Source organism: Rutilus rutilus (genome assembly GCF_951802725.1).
Source record: "Rutilus rutilus genome assembly, chromosome: 9".
NCBI lineage: Eukaryota > Metazoa > Chordata > Actinopteri > Cypriniformes > Leuciscidae > Rutilus > Rutilus rutilus.
In genome coordinates, this window is record NC_140223.1 from 4,695,345 (window position 1) to 4,713,817 (window position 18,473).

The window sequence follows — 18,473 nt, forward strand, 5'->3', positions numbered from 1 at the left end:
ACATTTCACTTCCATTCTTTCGGGGTATATCAAGAAAAAAGTATATACTGTATTAATAAAACAAAACCACATAATTGTACTAGACATGTGGGAAATTAATGTGGGAAAAAATAAATATTCTGAACCCTAAGTAGATTTACACAAACTGAGAAAGTCAAAAAGCGTTACTTTGTGGCCCGCTCTCCCCTACAAAAGTCATTTTTGGATATCTATATCTAATGAACAGCATCGGTGACATCAATAACCACAGATAAAAGCAATTAGTGCCAGTCTCATGTATAGTATAATGTGTTATTGTTTTAATTTGCAGTGCTTTCCACTTTTCTTCTATTCTTCCGTCATATATTTATATATTGACTAGTAAATATGTAAAAAGAAATGACAAGTATATTTATTTTAAACTTTTTGTGTGGTAATAAATTATTTATATAATTATTGCTAAATATAAAAATTAACAATTTATTTAAAACTAAAAATCACAAGTATGTTTACTCCAAACACTTTTAGTTCAGTAAATATACTTGTATTTTATTTTTAAATAAAATTATTCATTTATATATATATATTTTCTAGTAAATATATACATTTATTTAAAAATAAATCACACGTATATTTACTACAAATACACTTTTTGTTCAGTAAATATACTTTATTTTTTGTTTTAAATAAATTATTAATTTGCTAGTAAATATTTACATTAATCATTAATTTAAAAATAAATTACAAGTATATTTAATGTTTAACTTAACACTTCTTGTTCAGTAAAAACATATTTATTTCTAAATGTACTAGTAAATATATATATATCATTTATTTAAAAAGAAATCACAGTATATTTACTCCAAACACAATTTTGTTCAGTATATTAAGTAAATATAGAAATTAATAATTTGTTTAAAGTATACTAGTTCAAGTATACTCATTCGAAACACACTTTTCGTCTATTTATACACAATAAGGGGCAAGAAGAAATTGTTTCCGACAGTATCAGTACACCACACATGCGATCCATAAACTAAAAAAACTTTTCTTAAACTTACTTTGTTAACTTATTCTTAAAACATCATGTTTACATTCTGCTCTCATGTGCCTTCATATCCAGAGGAATGAGTTTCCATATCAAAGAGAAAGAAAATGTGGCGACTGAAAGAACATGTAAAACTATGTATAATCACTGTAAAATATTTGACTGTCAAATGAATGTACTTTGACATTTACAGTGTTGTTTGTGTGTCTGAACAGTGCTTTAATGTTTTGAATGATAGAGATGTTCTCTTTATTTTTTTTTTAATAAGAACTTGTTTAATGTAATTTGCTCTAATTATATAATTTGATCATCATTGACCAGTTGATTATAGTGACTGCACTCTAATGGTTTTAATGAAATCAGTGTTTTGCATTATGTCCTCATAATTCTCACAGACAGTTGTATAAATGTGTTGAAATCGTTCAAATAAATGTTTTGATTTCTAGTGGTAATCTTGTTGGTCATTCATGGCCCCATAATGAGTGTCCTACACAAGAGTACTAGTAAGTACACTGCATTTATGGAACACACATTCATGTATGTATAATGTATATCCCAACAAACTCATGTGATGTTTATGAGTGAGTATTAATGAAGTTACTAAATTGAATAATAAATGGAATTTTATTATATAACATTTTAGATAACCATCTATACTAGTAAAGAATCTAAAAACCAGAACACTGATGTGAAGAAACTATAATGAAACAGACTTTTTAATCTCTAAGAACCTTTATTTTTAAAAGTGTAATAAGAAGTTGGTGTTCCAAAGTTCCAATGTTCCAAAGAACCTTCATTTTTAAAAGTGTAATAAGAAGTTGGTGTTCCAAAGTTCCAATGTTCCAAAGAACCTTCATTTTTAAAAGTGTAATAAGAAGTTGGTGTTCCAAAGTTCCAATGTTCCAAAGAACTGTCATTTTTAAATGTGTAATAAGAAGTTGATGTTCCAATGTTCCAAAGAACCTTCATTTTTAAAAGTGTAATAAGAAGTTGATGTTCCAATGTTCCAAAGAACCTTCATTTTTAAAAGTGTAATAAGAAGTTGGTGTTCCAAAGTTCCAATGTTCCAAAGAACCGTCATTTTTAAAAGTGTAATCAATAATACAGTTTAATTCTGAGGTCAGCTTGACCATCCCTACCCACCTCTCTCTGTGCGCGTGCGTGTGTGTGTGTGTGTGTGTGTGTGTGTGTGTGTGTGCCGTGTGTGTTTAGGAAGGACCGTACGTGATGTATAAGAAGAACTGGGAGATGTATGAAGGGAACGACCAGTTTGAAGGATACTGCGTGGATCTGGCGTCCGAGATCGCCAAGCACATTGGAATCAAGTACAAGATCTCCATTGTTCCGGATGGGAAGTACGGAGCCAGGGATCCAGAGACGAAGATCTGGAACGGCATGGTTGGGGAGCTGGTGTACGGGGTGAGAAGAGTGTGTGTGTGTGTTTAAGATACATGCATATTGAAACTAATGCTGAAAAGTCTTTGAAGTCTCTTCTGCTCACCAAGGCTGCATTTATTGGATTAAAAATACGGTAAAAAAGCGAATATTGTAAAAATATTATTGCAATTGAAAATAACTTGTTTTCTAGGTGAATATATTGTTAAACTGTCATTTATTCCTGCGATCAAAGCTGAATTTTCAGCATCATTACTCCAGTCTTCAGTGTCACATGATCTCTCTAATTATTGTTTACTAAAACTAAAGCTATAAACAGTTTCGTTTTGTGCAATTAAATTAAAGCTGGAATATAATTAAGCATAAATATTAGATGGAAAAACTCAAACTTAAATTTAAGGAAAATTGGCAGCTAACTGAAATAAATACGTTTAATAAGTACTAAAATGACTAAAACTGAGATAAAATAAAATACAAAAACTGAAAATGGAAGCTAATATAAAACGTCAATAAATACTATAAATAATACCATAATAACACAGATGAGACCTTATTGTAAAGCATTACATGTTAGATTAGAGTATGTTTGCTCACATTGTTTGCAGACAACTATTTAATTTAATTTATTCGTAAGTCAATTTGCATCTTTAATTTCCCACCAATCAGACAAAACACGGAACAAACAAGAAAATTAGGCAGAGAAAGAAACTGGTTTCCATGAACAAACAGCACATTCTCTAATTTCAGTGTGTAAATCCTCCGCCAGAGTTGAAGGTGTCTAAGATTGTTGGCAGGGGCGTTTGGTTTATACTGTTTACACTGCGTCTGGTTTATACTCGAGGCGTCTTCTCTTTTAAACGCAGGCCAGGAGTATTAACACCATTATTCAGCGCGCAAGTACATAAAATCAGTCACCGGTACGTCCCGTCTCTGACATCTCGCTGCGACTCCAACAGCGAAAGGCAAACGCTCCTGCCGTGGAGTGTTAATGAGCTCAGGGAGAGTACAGATGCACATCTTTCTGCCCCATTAAACACCCTCATCCCAACACACACTCTCATCCGCCGATACACTCTCCGAAGAGCTCCACGAGAGGGTCGCAAACGTCACAGTGGCATTCAAAATCTCCACAGAAAGATTTATAGATTTAACGATAAAGGATAAACCTTTCACGAGAGAACGGAGAGTGTTAAACTAAATTATTAAACGTTTGTGTGTGATGAGCACTGAACTGATGCTGTTGACCACCAGTGCTGGTTTCATGTCTTTCATTTTGTCCTTATTTTACACATATTCAAATAATTCCAGCTCATCTCCATTGTTTTATTTATTTAGCAAGTAATGACAGGATAATGGACAGCCATGCTAAAAAAAAATTAAAAAAAAGTTGTTTTTACAGAAAAATTGGCATCTGTGGTTGATCAAAGAGTTGTAATTTACAAAATTACCAAAAAAAAGTCCATTTTAGGGCTGCACGATTTGGGAAAAATGTCATATTGCGATAATTGAGGTCAAAATTGTGATTGCGATATAATAAACAAATGGTTTCATGAGTCAACTTGCTTGGTTCTCAAGGAAAATAAATGCACACACAGATTAGTGATAATCTGCCTAAAGAAAAAAGTTCTTTAGTCAAGAGCAGTGAGTGTTTTTCTCTGTTCCCTTTGTTCTTTGATTAACTTTAGCGACAGATATAATTAGTGGCTACTGTGTACTGTCCCTTTAAGACCAGCCGCTGCTGTCAGAGACGCGGATCTCACGCGCGCCTCATTCTCTCACGAGTCACAACTCTTCACGTTCATCATAAGACTACTCTTATGTTATGAAGATACTCGTCAAAAAGACATTTTGGCATAATTGTGTGTGTTATTGTTCGTTCAAGCTCGAAAGAGAACTGTATTCTGGGCTGTTTTGTGCGCACGCACGATATTAGCGCGAGTCTTTCTGTGTGTCACAGTCAGGACATTCACTGACAGCGCGTTCATTTTTGTCTTATCGCGCATGAATGGTTTAAAAGCATTTGAATAAGATGAATTCTCTTACATGAATAAGAGCGGGATCATGTAACACTAGCCAAAGGATGCCCAAAATGAACAGATGCTGCGTTAATTGCGTTAACAGCGCTAATTTGTTTATTTAATATAAAATCGCAGCATTTTGCGTCATATAATCGCGTAGGCTTGACATCGCGATTGCGATATGATTAATCGTGCAGCGCTAGTCAATTGCAATGATTTTAATCATTTTTTCACAGTGCAGTCGATATGGCAAAACAAAACCCTTGAGGATTATCCTCATCACCTGTCTAGGTTTATTTTGCAACAATGACTGGTTAAATGTACATTATCCGTAACATTTTAAAGGGTCATGATGTAAGAAATCAAATTTGCCTTGATATATAAGAGGTCTTGTACCATTAAAGCGTATCTCTCGCCAAAATGCAACCTAGGCTCTTTTTGTGAATCTACCCGAGGCAAACTTTCGTTTAAAAGCATAATTAGGATGGAAACGCCACTTTTAAGTTTGACCGTATTTTCGTTTTCGGTCAAATTGCCTTGTGAATGGGAGTGAATGGGGCACGACTATGATAGCATCATAAATCGCTATTTTTAAAACACTAATGCGGCTCGACACAACATGAAACTGTGCTCTCAGTGTCACCAGAGGCTCTACACATGAACTCCAGCATTGAGAACAGTGTTTGTGTTCACAGAGTTTACTAAAAAGAAAGATTTTGAACAACTCACTGTGTTTCCGTCCGCCCGCATTTTGACAGTCAAAAATAGTCGATCTCCGAAAGCGACGTAACAGGGAGGAGAGTAAAGATGGAAAGCTCCTAAAGTTCAGTTCCATATAAATTCACGGATAATTACTTGTTTTGTCGTTAGTGAAAATCAATATTGACCTTGTATTTGAAAAAGGATCCTCATATAAGAAGCAATACTACAATTCAGAGTCAGTTCATTCGCATTCGGAGATCGACTATTTTTGACTGTCAAAATGCGGGCGGACGGAAACACAGTGAGTTGTTCAAAATCTTTCTTTTTAGTAAACTCTGTGAACACAAACACTGTTCTCAATGCTGGAGTTCATGTGTAGAGCCCCTGGTGATACTGAGAGCACAGTTTCATGTTGTGTCGAGCCGCATTAGTGTTTTAAAAATAGCGATTTATGATGCTATCATAGTCGTGCCCCATTCACTCCCATTACAAGGCAATTTGACCGAAAACGAAAACACGGTCAAACTTAAAAGTGGCGTTTCCATCCTAATTATGCTTTTACATGAAAGTTTGCCTCGGGTAGATTCACAAAAAGAGCCTAGGTTGCATTTTGGCGAGAGTGACGCTTTAAAACATCCATAGCTTAAAGCATCCTTCTCTTTATAAACAAAGCATTTAGTTATGATAAGTTCACCCAAAAATGAAAATTCTGTCGTTAATTACTCACTCTCATGTCGTTCCAAACCTGTAAGTCATTCGTTCATCTTCAGAACACAAATGAAGATCTTTTTGGTGAAATCTGAGAGCTTTCTGTTCCTCCATTGACAGCCTACGCAACTACCACTTTCAAGACGGAGAAAGGTAAAAACATTCTCGTGACGTTTCATAAAACTGAGGTTAAACCACTGGAGTCACATGTATTACTTTAATGATGCCTTTACTAACTTTCTTGGGCTTGAAAGTGGTAGTTGTGTAGCTGTCAATGGAGGCGCAGAAGGCTTGCAGATTTCATCAAAAAGATCTTCATTTGTGTTCTGAAGATGAACGAAAGTCTTACGGGGGTTGGAACGACATGAGGGCGAATAATTAACGATTTTTCATTTTTGGGTGAACCAACCCTTTAATCAAGCTCCAAAAACGTCTCGTCTTGATATTAAAGTCCCCCTGTAGTCAATAATTTGATCCCTTAAAACTCATCTTTGATCACCAAAATGACATATTTAAACTTTTTTTCCTTCTTCATACCTTAAAATAGCTTGAATGTAACTCGACACCCTCATTTAGTATGCGTGGTTCTATGAATATGCAAATGAGCCCCGCCTCCACTCACTCACTCAGCTCAGAGATCCACTGGTTGACGATCACACGTTGATCTGATTGGTTACAAGGTAGTTTGTGACGTCAGAAACACCAGCGATTTCAAAGCGTGTTTTTGAGACTGTCTTTGGTTCACAAAATACTCAGCAATGCTGTCGACTTATGAACTTACACTTGAATGTGACTTAAAGCATATTAAAAACACCACATAGACATTTAAACAACATTAAAAGCTGGATTTTCACCACAGGGGGACTTTAACGGCTGACATTTGTCTTCACTGGATGTGAGCGTCACGTCAAAAGCAAACAGAAGTCATTATAATGACTGACGCTGTCTACACCGATACAGTATTCAGATGCGTATACACACGCTTGACAACAGGACAAACAGAAGAGTGAAAGAGCGTTCACTTTGACACGTCCAGTTTAAACATCTTCATATATACATAAAATCTTCATTATCATAAGTGAACCTCAAGGAACATATAGAAAAATCCTTGTCATGATCACTTTAAATGCACAATTCCTGGAGAAGTCCTACAAAAACCATCATAATGATATCAGGGCATATGCATGCGCAGCAGACTTCACAGCCAGCCAGATTCATTACTATACACTATTCCTAACACTTACATAAGAAATGACCCACAAACCCAGACTGTTATGATTACATCATCATCAAATATTGAAAGGAATAGTTCATTAATTTCCTCATAAAAGACATTAAGTGAACTGCATAATCTACAGCGCCATAACAATAGAAATGATATTGTCCTCGCAGTCAGCAATGAATATGATCACACACAGAGTCTGGCACTGAGAAAGAATACATAATTGAAATAATTGTGTTTTCTTCTCCGGCTGCTCACAAAAACAAACTTACAGAGCGAACGGTGTAGAACGATTCACACACAAATAACTCTCATGAGCTGGTTCTCTCACTAGCTATGTTTCCATACAACTCATTTATGTGCATTTTGGGACATCGCATGAATAAAATGCTGGACGGACGGAGTTTTAAGATGCGCATAAACTCTAAACATTTGCATAAATAACTTCTGAGCTCAACTGAGGCGGATACACTCTCAGAAAAAAGGTACAAAAGCTTGTCACTGTGGCGGTACCTTTTCAAAAGGTACACCTTTGTACCTAAAGAGTGCATTTAAGTCCCTCAAAGGTACATATTGGTACCAAACATGTACATATTGGTACCAAACGTGTACATATTAGTACCTAAATGGTACATATTAGAACCCTTTTGAAGGGTACTGTCCCAGTGACAGCTTTTGTACCTTTTTATTTCTGAGAGTGTACATGAAGACATGCGCATAAACTATGTTGGAAACACATTTACCAAATAAGTCTGTTGATGCACAACAACAACAAAACTCATGTGACTTTGCCTAAACAGAGGACATGATTGGATAACTGGACTAACCAGCGGACCAATCGCATCGCAGCATCTCAAATGTTGGTCATCAGAATGATTTATGATGGAAGAAAAAAGCAGCAACTTCCATTTTTATTACAGTAATTTTACGGCAATTTCCCAGGAAATGACGATTTGTTCTCTTCAATATATGGGATAGAAACATTGCTTTATTCATAATGTTATTATTTTATGCGATGTTCCAATTTTGCGCATAAGTTGAACTGATTTTGCAGTTCTTTGAAGAGAAACAGTCAGTACAGTTAATGAATTTACACTAATTTAACTAACTAATACATATGTTTCTATTAACATATTTTATAACGTTATGTAATGGTAATGCAATATATTTAAATAACTTCAATATCAAATATTTAAAGAATATATTTGCAAAATGTTAGTACTTTTTATATTCTATAAAAACTATTACTTTTTATATTCTTTTTATATTAACATTATTTTATATTTCAATGTTAATGTAAAAATATAAAAGGAAATAAGATTTTTCACATATTATTTTATTTATATTTTAATATACCATATTATTATATATATAATAAACAAATATTAATTTTTTTAAATATTATTAGTAGTTATTAAAATTAAATTTAACTAATACGTTTTTTTAACTTTATTTTTCTATTAACATTTTATAAAGTTATGTAATGTTAATGCAATATATTTAAATAACGTCAATATAAAATATTTAAAATATATATTTGTAAAATATTAGTACTTTTTTATATTCTATAAAAACTATTACTTTTTATATTCTTTTTGTATTAACATTATTTTATATTTTAATGTTAATATAAAAATATAAAAGGAAATAAGATTTTTCACATTATATTATTTTATTCATATTTTAATATACCCTATTATTATATATAATAAACAAATATGTTTTAAAAAAATAGTAATATTATTAGTAGTGTTATTAACATTAAAATGTTCAGTATATAATTAGAACTGATTTTTGTTTTCTGCAAAAAAGAAAAAAAGTATAATTGTTGTTTTATCCTTGATATAATTTCATTAACATTCATTCAACGACATCTAAAAAGAGCTTTTTTTTTTTAAGCAAATATGTAGTACATATTAAAGGGAAATCTGGTACACACAGACTTGCAATATTGACCATTTTCTAATCCTTTTGTTTATTTTTTTGCTTTGCACACATGCTTTGATTAATCTAAACACTGAGTTTGGTTTGAGGCTTAAAACTCCTCATTAAGGAATTGTTTGCAACGCAGCTGGAGAAAATAAATGGGAAATACATTTTCAGAACCAAGGCCTCTCTCTCTCTCTCTCTACTCATTCAGTGGGAGTGAGGATGTCACACACACACACACACAACCGACTTATGCTTTACAGGACATGCAAATTCAGACATTACTCACATGAAATCACACGAGCCAAATCTGGTCCTCAGTTCCAGCTTTTGAAACTGCAGAAAATAAATGTTAATTATGAGCTTTGGGATCCTTAAGGGATTGTTTTTGTTGGAATAAAACCCTGCTCAGCGTCAGACTCTCTATCCCGTGTCTCGAGGCGCAGACGTGCTTCACAGATTTCGGATCTGACCTCTCGTTCCCTCTATTGCTAGCGGCCTATAATTAAATCTCGCAGCGAAACCACTTCTTGTATTCCTACAGGACCAGGAGGGCCGAAGCATTCCCTGCTTCCTCCGTGACCTTTCGCTGGTATTACATATTACTGTACTGATGCCCAAGAGCCTCCATTCATTGATAAAACCGTCTCCATTTACAACTGCTTGAATCCGGGCCTTTTTAAACTTGCAAAATGCTTCAGTGCAAATAAATGGGAAGTGCATCTTGACATCTTAACATCTTGACCCGTTAGGAAAGGCAGGATGGTGGAAAACGCTGTGAAAAAGACTGTGTTTGGACACTCTGATGCCACGGTACCGCTACTGCTGAACGTGTTTTCCCGTGTGAAACTGGCTCACTCAAAGCACTTTACGGTTAACACCCCATCTCTCTCTCTCTGCCTTTATCTGATATAACCCGGTCTTCACGATTCCTGAGGTTCTGATGACCTTAAACGTGAACGGGTCAGACGGATATATATGTTTTATTTTAGATCAGTTGGTGTCTCGGGTCAGTGGGAAAATTGCTGCTTTCATTTCTCTACGATATTAAAACATAAAAAAAAGTTATATTCTACAGTTTTAAATATTTTTGCTATTGCACATTTAAATGCCTTTCTTTTGAACTTTCTCTTCATCATAGAATCATTAAGAATATATGATATTAAGCAGCAAAAACGGTCAACGTTGATCATTTTGATAACATTGATTTCTTAAGGAATAAACTACATTTTTAAATATTATAGAAAATCTTTTGGATTGAAATATTTCTCAATATTACTGTTTTGTACTGTATTTTTGATTAAATAAATACAACTCTAAGAAGGTAGTGTATATTAGTGTGTATATAATATATATATATATACACACTGTATATATGTGTGTGTGTGTGTGTGTGTGTGTGTGTGTGTGTGTGTGTGTGTGTGTGTGTGTGTGTGTGTGTGTGTGTGTGTGTGTGTGTTAAATGGATAGTTCATCCAAAAATTATGTTGTCATTTACTCGCCTTTGTGACTTTCTTTTTTTCTTTTTTTTTTCCGTACAATTAAAGTCAATGGGGTCCAAAGTTGTATTCTTCAAAATATCTTCTTTTGGGCTTAAAATGACATAAGGGAAAAGTTAACAATGACAGCATTTCATTTTTGCCTGAACTATCCTTTTAAATACACAACAAACACTGGAAAATCATCTAAATATATATTTAAAAAAAACAGCAATGCTAGAAAACCATGTTCACATGAGACTTTGAAATCTGTTTTTTTTTTTTTCTCCAGTAACGACAACAAAAAGTAGTCAGACATGACCTCACTGAATAAACAATCATTTTTGCACCTTCGCTTCAATAAATGTGACCCTGGATCACGAAACCAGTCATAAGTCGCACGGGTATATCTGTGGCAATAGCCAACAATACATTGTACGGGTCAAAATTATAGATTTTTCTTTTATGCCAAAAATCATTAGGATATTAAGTAAAGATCATGTTCCATGAAGATATTTTATACATTTCCTACCGTAAAAATATCAAATTTATTTCTGTGAGTGAATGCAGCACAATCGAGGACTTCATTTTGACAACTTTAAAGGAGATTTTCTCAATATTTAGATTTTTTTGCTCCCTTAGATTTCAGATTTGTATCAATTGCATCTCGGCCAAATATTGTCCTGCCCTAACAAACCATATGGAAAGCTTATTTACTCAGCTTTCAGATGATATATAAATCTCAATTTCAAAACAAATTGACCCTCATGATTTGGTTTATTGGTCCAGGGTCACATATAATCTGAATGGAAACATCAGAACGTTTTCCTTTCTCCCACAGAAAGCGGAAATCGCTGTGGCCCCTTTAACAATCACTCTGGTCCGGGAGGAGGTGATCGATTTCTCCAAGCCCTTCATGAGTCTGGGCATCTCCATCATGATCAAGAAGCCGCAGAAGTCCAAACCAGGCGTCTTCTCCTTCCTGGACCCGCTGGCCTACGAGATCTGGATGTGCATCGTGTTCGCCTACATCGGCGTGAGCGTGGTGCTCTTCCTGGTCAGCCGCTTCAGCCCGTACGAGTGGCACACCGAGGAGCCCGAGGACGGCTCCGACGGTCCGCCCAGCGACCAGCCCCCCAACGAGTTCGGCATCTTCAACAGTCTCTGGTTCTCTCTGGGCGCCTTCATGCAGCAGGGCTGCGACTTCACACCCCGGTAAAGCGGATGGATGGATGGGTGGATGGATGGATTGATTTAATGCCATGTCAGCATCTAAGGCTATTTTCATGGCAAAAAAATTCAATTACAAAAATACAAATATCATATACATACAATAAAACCAAGCAAACAAACACAAGTCATATTATAATTGTTTTTTTTAAATTAACATATGATAAAAAAAAAAAATCCAAAACCTTTTCAGGCATAGGGCCCTATCTTGCACCCAGCGCAATTGACTTTGTACACTGACGTGTTTCATTCCTATTTTGCACCCGCGCACAGCAGACTTTTCCCTCCACAGACGTATGTCGGTAAATTAGGGAATGAACTTGCGCTCCCGGGGGCGGTTCAGCGAAAAGAGGAGGCGTGTTCCGGCGCAAACGTTCCCTGGTGCTATTTTGCAGTTTCAGAAAACAATTCCACCACAGACCAGGAGAAACCTAGTCTAAAGTCAGTGGCGCGTTCAGATGCTATTTTAAGGGCGCATGCTTGGCCATAATGTTCTCTTAATCTTTGCTTCTCTCATCTACACAGACTCAGCAGTTCCAATTTTTGCAAACCATACATAATTACAAGGAAAAATATTACGACACAAGGGAAATCATTGTTGTGTCCATGAAGATGTGAAAAATAGGCATAAATCTAGCTTACTCATTTACCCAAATGATTATACGCCTGTTTAACCGAAGCTAATTTGGGTGTGTTTCTCCATCCCCAATGTCACTTCTCTGTGTTTTACGGCCCTGACGAGAACGTCGGTCTCCTCGGCTGTGAACCGCTCCTGGCGTGCGTCTGGCAAATCCGCCGTTATAATAGCAATCCGCCATGGAACAAGCACACCTGCTCTTAAAGGGAATGTGAGATGTCGCTCTGATTGGTTTATTTCACCTTACACGCAAACCACACCTATGAGTAATGAAGCTGCTTCAGACCAACCCATTTCAGATTTGCATCGGGATAAATGACTCTTGCGCCCGACGCAAATCTGAAATGGGTTGGTCTGAAGTAGCTTCATTATTCATAGGTGTGGTTTGCGTGTAAGGTGAAATAAACCAATCAGAGCGACACACAAACCGAGATCCGCCCACAAAGTTACTTGCGTTTCGCGTTTGATACTTGCATTTCAGATTGTTAAAATAGGGCCCATAATCTTACTAAATAAGTCCTTAAGTGAAATAATTTCATAAAAGAACATGTATTCTACTTGTATTAAACCCAGGACAGTCCAATAAAACATGTTTAACAGAGAGGGGAATCTTACAAAACATGCATAGAGTTGGGTCTTTACCTTTAAGAAAAAACACGAGTCAAACTTGTATGACCTATACGACATCTGGTGAATACCACTTGATCAGATCTAGTTTTAAGAGATATTAAAAGTCTGTTTACATTTTTTTTTTTCAATAATAAAATGTGATTTTAACTGAGAGACATCTTCAGAGTCTGGAAAACATGAAGTGTAGTTAGCAACAGCTTTGAAAACAAGCACATATGCTTCATGTAGAGCTTTTTAAAGTAGTGGCCCATTAACTGCAGTTTCTCACAGTATTTTCAGGCGTTTGCCTAAGTGCTCATAAAACTGTCAAGGGATGGAGTGTGTGATCACATCTGTCAGCGAGTGAACGCAACAGCCCCGCCATCTCAGCCGTGCTAAAGACCTCATCGACTCTCTGTAAACAATGAGTACTGTAGATGTGTTCAGACAGTGATGCTGATGTCTGATACAGGCGAAAGCAAGCGCTACTAGCATCTAACAGTACAGTGAGGTGACAATTTCAAGCACGATTTCATCTGACTGCATTAGATTTTGGGGCAAAAACACTTTCAATATATGCTCATGTTAAATATTCTCTGAGAGCGTTAATTTTCTTGAGTATGTCTAGCATTAATGTAAATATTACGCACTTCTATAAGACTTGAGACCCTTCGGACCAAACGATTAATGAGAGCGGCGGTACACCTGAGCAGAACAAAGCTCTCTCACATTCGTTTTCAATGTTTTTAAACCTGAAAAACAACGAATGGTCAAAGACATTCATCTAGCACTTGTCCACATAGAAAAACAGAGCGGAAGGACACTTAAACTCTTATTCACATCACACAGCAATAGCTGAGTTTTCTCAAAGTAACTCTCAAAAATTAATGCAAAGTGATTCGATTCAGACCGAGTTTGGCCAATTTCTTTTCTGAAAACAAAGAACTGACACAAAAGAATGATTCATTCACACATACAGATATAAATATCTTTGTGTACTTTTTTTATATTCTTATACATGCACACGATTTTGTGCATTTAATGGCATTATTTCTTTACGTGCTAAAATTTCCCTTATTTTGATAGCAAAATGTGATAAATTTTGTGCATAGTAGCACCCAATACCGTATAACAGTGAAAACACGGAGAGTTGAAAGTGAGAACAGTGAAAAGACGGAAAATTCCGTCAATGGTGGGAAAGTGTTGTTTCATAATTGACAGAAAATTCTGTCAAAAGCGTTGTTTCATAAATTACGGAAAAGTGTTTAATAAATTACAGAAAATTCCATCAATGTACAATTAAAGTCAATGGGGTCAATTGGAGTCAATGGGAGTCAATGGGGTACAATTAAAGTCATTGATGGAAAACAGTTTCATAAATGATGGAAAAGCATTGTTTGTAAATTATGAAAAATTCCATCAATGGCAGGAAAGCGTTGTTTCATAAATGACGGAAAAGCGTTGTTTCATAAATGATGGGAAAGCGTTGGGTCATAAATGACGGAAAATTCAGTCAAGGACGGAAAAGCATTGTTTCGTAAATGACGGGAAAGCGTTGTTTCATAAATGACGGAAAAGCGTTGTTTCATAAATGATGGGAAAGCGTTGGGTCATAAATGACGGAAAATTCAGTCAATGACGGAAAAGCATTGTTTCGTAAATGACGGAAAAACATTGTTTCGTAAATGACGGAAAAGTGTTGGTTCATAAATGACGGAAAAGCATTGTTTCGTAAATGACGGAAAAGTGTTGGTTCATAAATGACGGAAAAGCGTTGGTTCATAAATGACGGAAAAGCATTGTTTCATAAATGACAGAAAAGCGTTGTTTCATAAATGCCGGAAAATTCAGTCACTGATGGAAAAAGATTTTTTCATAAATGACGGAAAAGCGTTGGTTCATAAATGACGGAAAATTCAGTCAATGACGGAAAAGCATTGTTTCGTAAATGACGGAAAACCGTTGGTTCATAAATGACGGAAAACCGTTGGTTCATAAATGACGGAAAACCGTTGGTTCATAAATGATGGAAAATTCAGTCAATTACGGAAAAGCATTGTTTCGTAAATGACGGAAAAGCGTTGGTTCATAAATGATGGAAAGCGTTGGTTCATAAATGACGGAAAATTCAGTCAATGACGGAAAAGCATTGTTTCGTAAATGACGGAAAGGCATTGTTTCGTAAATGACGGGAAAGCGCTGGTTCATAAATGACGGAAAAGCGTTGGTTCATAAATGACGGAAAAGCATTGTTTCATAAATGACGGAAAATTCAGTCACTGATGGAAAAAGATTTTTTCATAAATTACGGAAAAGCGTTGGTTCATAAATGACGGAAAATTCAGTCAATGACGGAAAAGCATTGTTTCGTAAATGACGGAAAAGCATTGTTTCGTAAATGACGGAAAAGCGTTGGTTCATAAATGATGGAAAGCGTTGGTTCATAAATGACAGAAAATTCAGTCAATGACGGAAAAGCATTGTTTCGTAAATGACGGGAAAGCGCTGGTTCATAAATGACGGAAAATTCAGTCAATGACGGAAAAGCATTGTTTCGTAAATGACGGAAAAGCGTTGGTTCATAAATGACGGAAAACCGTTGGTTCATAAATGACGGAAAATTCAGTCAATTACGGAAAAGCATTGTTTTGTAAATGACGGAAAAGCGTTGGTTCATAAATGACGGAAAACCGTTGGTTCATAAATGACGGAAAATTCAGTCAATTACGGAAAAGCATTGTTTTGTAAATGACGGAAAAGCATTGTTTCGTAAATGACGGAAAAGCGTTGGTTCATAAATTATGGAAAGCGTTGGTTCATAAATGACAGAAAATTCAGTCAATGACGGAAAAGCATTGTTTCGTAAATGACGGAAAAGCATTGTTTCGTAAATGACGGAAAAGCGTTGGTTCATAAATGATGGAAAGCGTTGGTTCATAAATGACAGAAAATTCAGTCAATGACGGAAAAGCATTGTTTCGTAAATGACGGGAAAGCGCTGGTTCATAAATGACGGAAAATTCAGTCAATGACGGAAAAGCATTGTTTCGTAAATGACGGAAAAGCGTTGGTTCATAAATGACGGAAAACCGTTGGTTCATAAATGACGGAAAATTCAGTCAATGACGGAAAAGCATTGTTTCGTAAATGACGGAAAAGCGTTGGTTCATAAATGACGGAAAACCGTTGGTTCATAAATGACGGAAAATTCAGTCAATTACGGAAAAGCATTGTTTTGTAAATGACGGAAAAGCATTGTTTCGTAAATGACGGAAAAGCGTTGGTTCATAAATGATGGAAAGCGTTGGTTCATAAATGACAGAAAATTCAGTCAATGACGGAAAAGCATTGTTTCGTAAATGACGGGAAAGCGCTGGTTCATAAATTACGGAAAAGCGTTGGTTCATAAATGACGGAAAAGCGTTGGTTCATAAATGATGGAAAAGCGTTGGTTCATAAATGACGGAAAATTCAGTCAATGATGGAAAAGCATTGTTTCGTAAATGACGGGAAAGCGCTGGTTCATAAATGACGGAAAATTCAGTCAATGACGGAAAAGCATTGTTTCGTAAATGACGGAAAAACATTGTTTCGTAAATGACGGAAAAGTGTTGGTTCATAAATGACGGAAAAGCATTGTTTCGTAAATGACGGAAAAACATTGTTTCGTAAATGACGGAAAAGTGTTGGTTCATAAATGACGGAAAAGCGTTGGTTCATAAATGACGGAAAAGCATTGTTTCATAAATGACAGAAAAGCGTTGTTTCATAAATGCCGGAAAATTCAGTCACTGATGGAAAAAGATTTTTTCATAAATGACGGAAAAGCGTTGGTTCATAAATGACGGAAAATTCAGTCAATGACGGAAAAGCATTGTTTCGTAAATGACGGAAAAGCGTTGGTTCATAAATGACGGAAAACCGTTGGTTCATAAATGACGGAAAACCGTTGGTTCATAAATGACGGAAAACCGTTGGGGAAAAGTGTTGGTTCATAAATGATGGAAAGCGTTGGTTCATAAATGACGGAAAATTCAGTCAATGACGGAAAAGCATTGTTTCGTAAATGACGGAAAGGCATTGTTTCGTAAATGACGGGAAAGCGCTGGTTCATAAATGACGGAAAAGCGTTGGTTCATAAATGACGGAAAAGCATTGTTTCATAAATGACGGAAAATTCAGTCACTGATGGAAAAAGATTTTTTCATAAATTACGGAAAAGCGTTGGTTCATAAATGACGGAAAATTCAGTCAATGACGGAAAAGCATTGTTTCGTAAATGACGGAAAAGCATTGTTTCGTAAATGACAGAAAAGCGTTGGTTCATAAATGATGGAAAGCGTTGGTTCATAAATGACAGAAAATTCAGTCAATGACGGAAAAGCATTGTTTCGTAAATGACGGGAAAGCGCTGGTTCATAAATGACGGAAAATTCAGTCAATGACGGAAAAGCATTGTTTCGTAAATGACGGAAAAGCGTTGGTTCATAAATGACGGAAAACCGTTGGTTCATAAATGACGGAAAATTCAGTCAATTACGGAAAAGCATTGTTTTGTAAATGACGGAAAAGCATTGTTTCGTAAATGACGGAAAAGCGTTGGTTCATAAATGATGGAAAGCGTTGGTTCATAAATGACAGAAAATTCAGTCAATGACGGAAAAGCATTGTTTCGTAAATGACGGGAAAGCGCTGGTTCATAAATTACGGAAAAGCGTTGGTTCATAAATGACGGAAAAGCGTTGGTTCATAAATGATGGAAAAGCGTTGGTTCATAAATGACGGAAAATTCAGTCAATGATGGAAAAGCATTGTTTCGTAAATGACGATAAATTCCGTCATTGGCAGGAAAGAGTTAAAGGTCAGTCCGCGTGCTCATGCTACGCATCTTTCATTCAGGTTTTCCACCACACATGAAAAGATCCAATAGGCACGATCTCCAGTAATGCACACGCCAGATCTTTCCTCGTCTGAAGTGGAAAGCGGATAATTCCTTTGCTTTTGTCTGCTCCGACCAAAGGGCTCCCCAGAAGCCGAGGCACAAAATGAAAGTTGGACTTTGCCGTCTGCGTCCGTGAAGAAACCGCAGGCTCACCGTCACAGCTTCCTTCGAGACAAACATTAAACTTTCATCCCTGCAGCTGCATGGCAGAAAAATCACACTTTATTTTTAGAATATTCATAAGAATATAGCATTTTATTATTGATAGCTGGAGAATGCGGCACGATGAAAAATTGATGTCCGGGGTTCGGGGAAAGGCAAGGCCGCAGAACTGCACAAATTACCAGAGTCTGCCCCAGAAAAACAGAAACAGTGCAAGAGTGACGAGTGGGTGAAGTTGTGAATGTGATCTTTCTGTTGTTCTACAATAACATTTTCACACCTTTTCTTATGAAACATTTACGTAACGCAGGACTTAAACCTGTGTCAGGGAACCCATAGCTATAAAAAACACAGTTCCTGCCAAACTCTGCGGGTTTCAAAGGCTGTTTTCACCTGCAGAGCACACACAGATAA

The 18,473-nt window shown here is 36.1% G+C and overlaps 1 protein-coding gene across 5 annotated transcripts in view; it reads left to right on the top strand.

Moving 5' to 3' along the window:
- Nucleotides 1-18,473, top strand: part of gria4a (glutamate receptor, ionotropic, AMPA 4a) — a 127,532-nt gene that overhangs the window by 68,806 nt on the left and 40,253 nt on the right. For all 5 annotated transcript variants that reach the window (XR_014628639.1, XM_084418470.1, XM_084418471.1 and 2 more), the window contains exons 10-11: nucleotides 2,240-2,446; nucleotides 11,321-11,694. Coding sequence is in view for 4 of the 5 variants with exons in the window: in XM_084418470.1 (XP_084274596.1) it covers nucleotides 2,240-2,446; nucleotides 11,321-11,694 (581 nt within the window). In the remaining variant the exon portion in view is untranslated. The remainder of the gene's footprint in view (nucleotides 1-2,239; nucleotides 2,447-11,320; nucleotides 11,695-18,473) is intronic.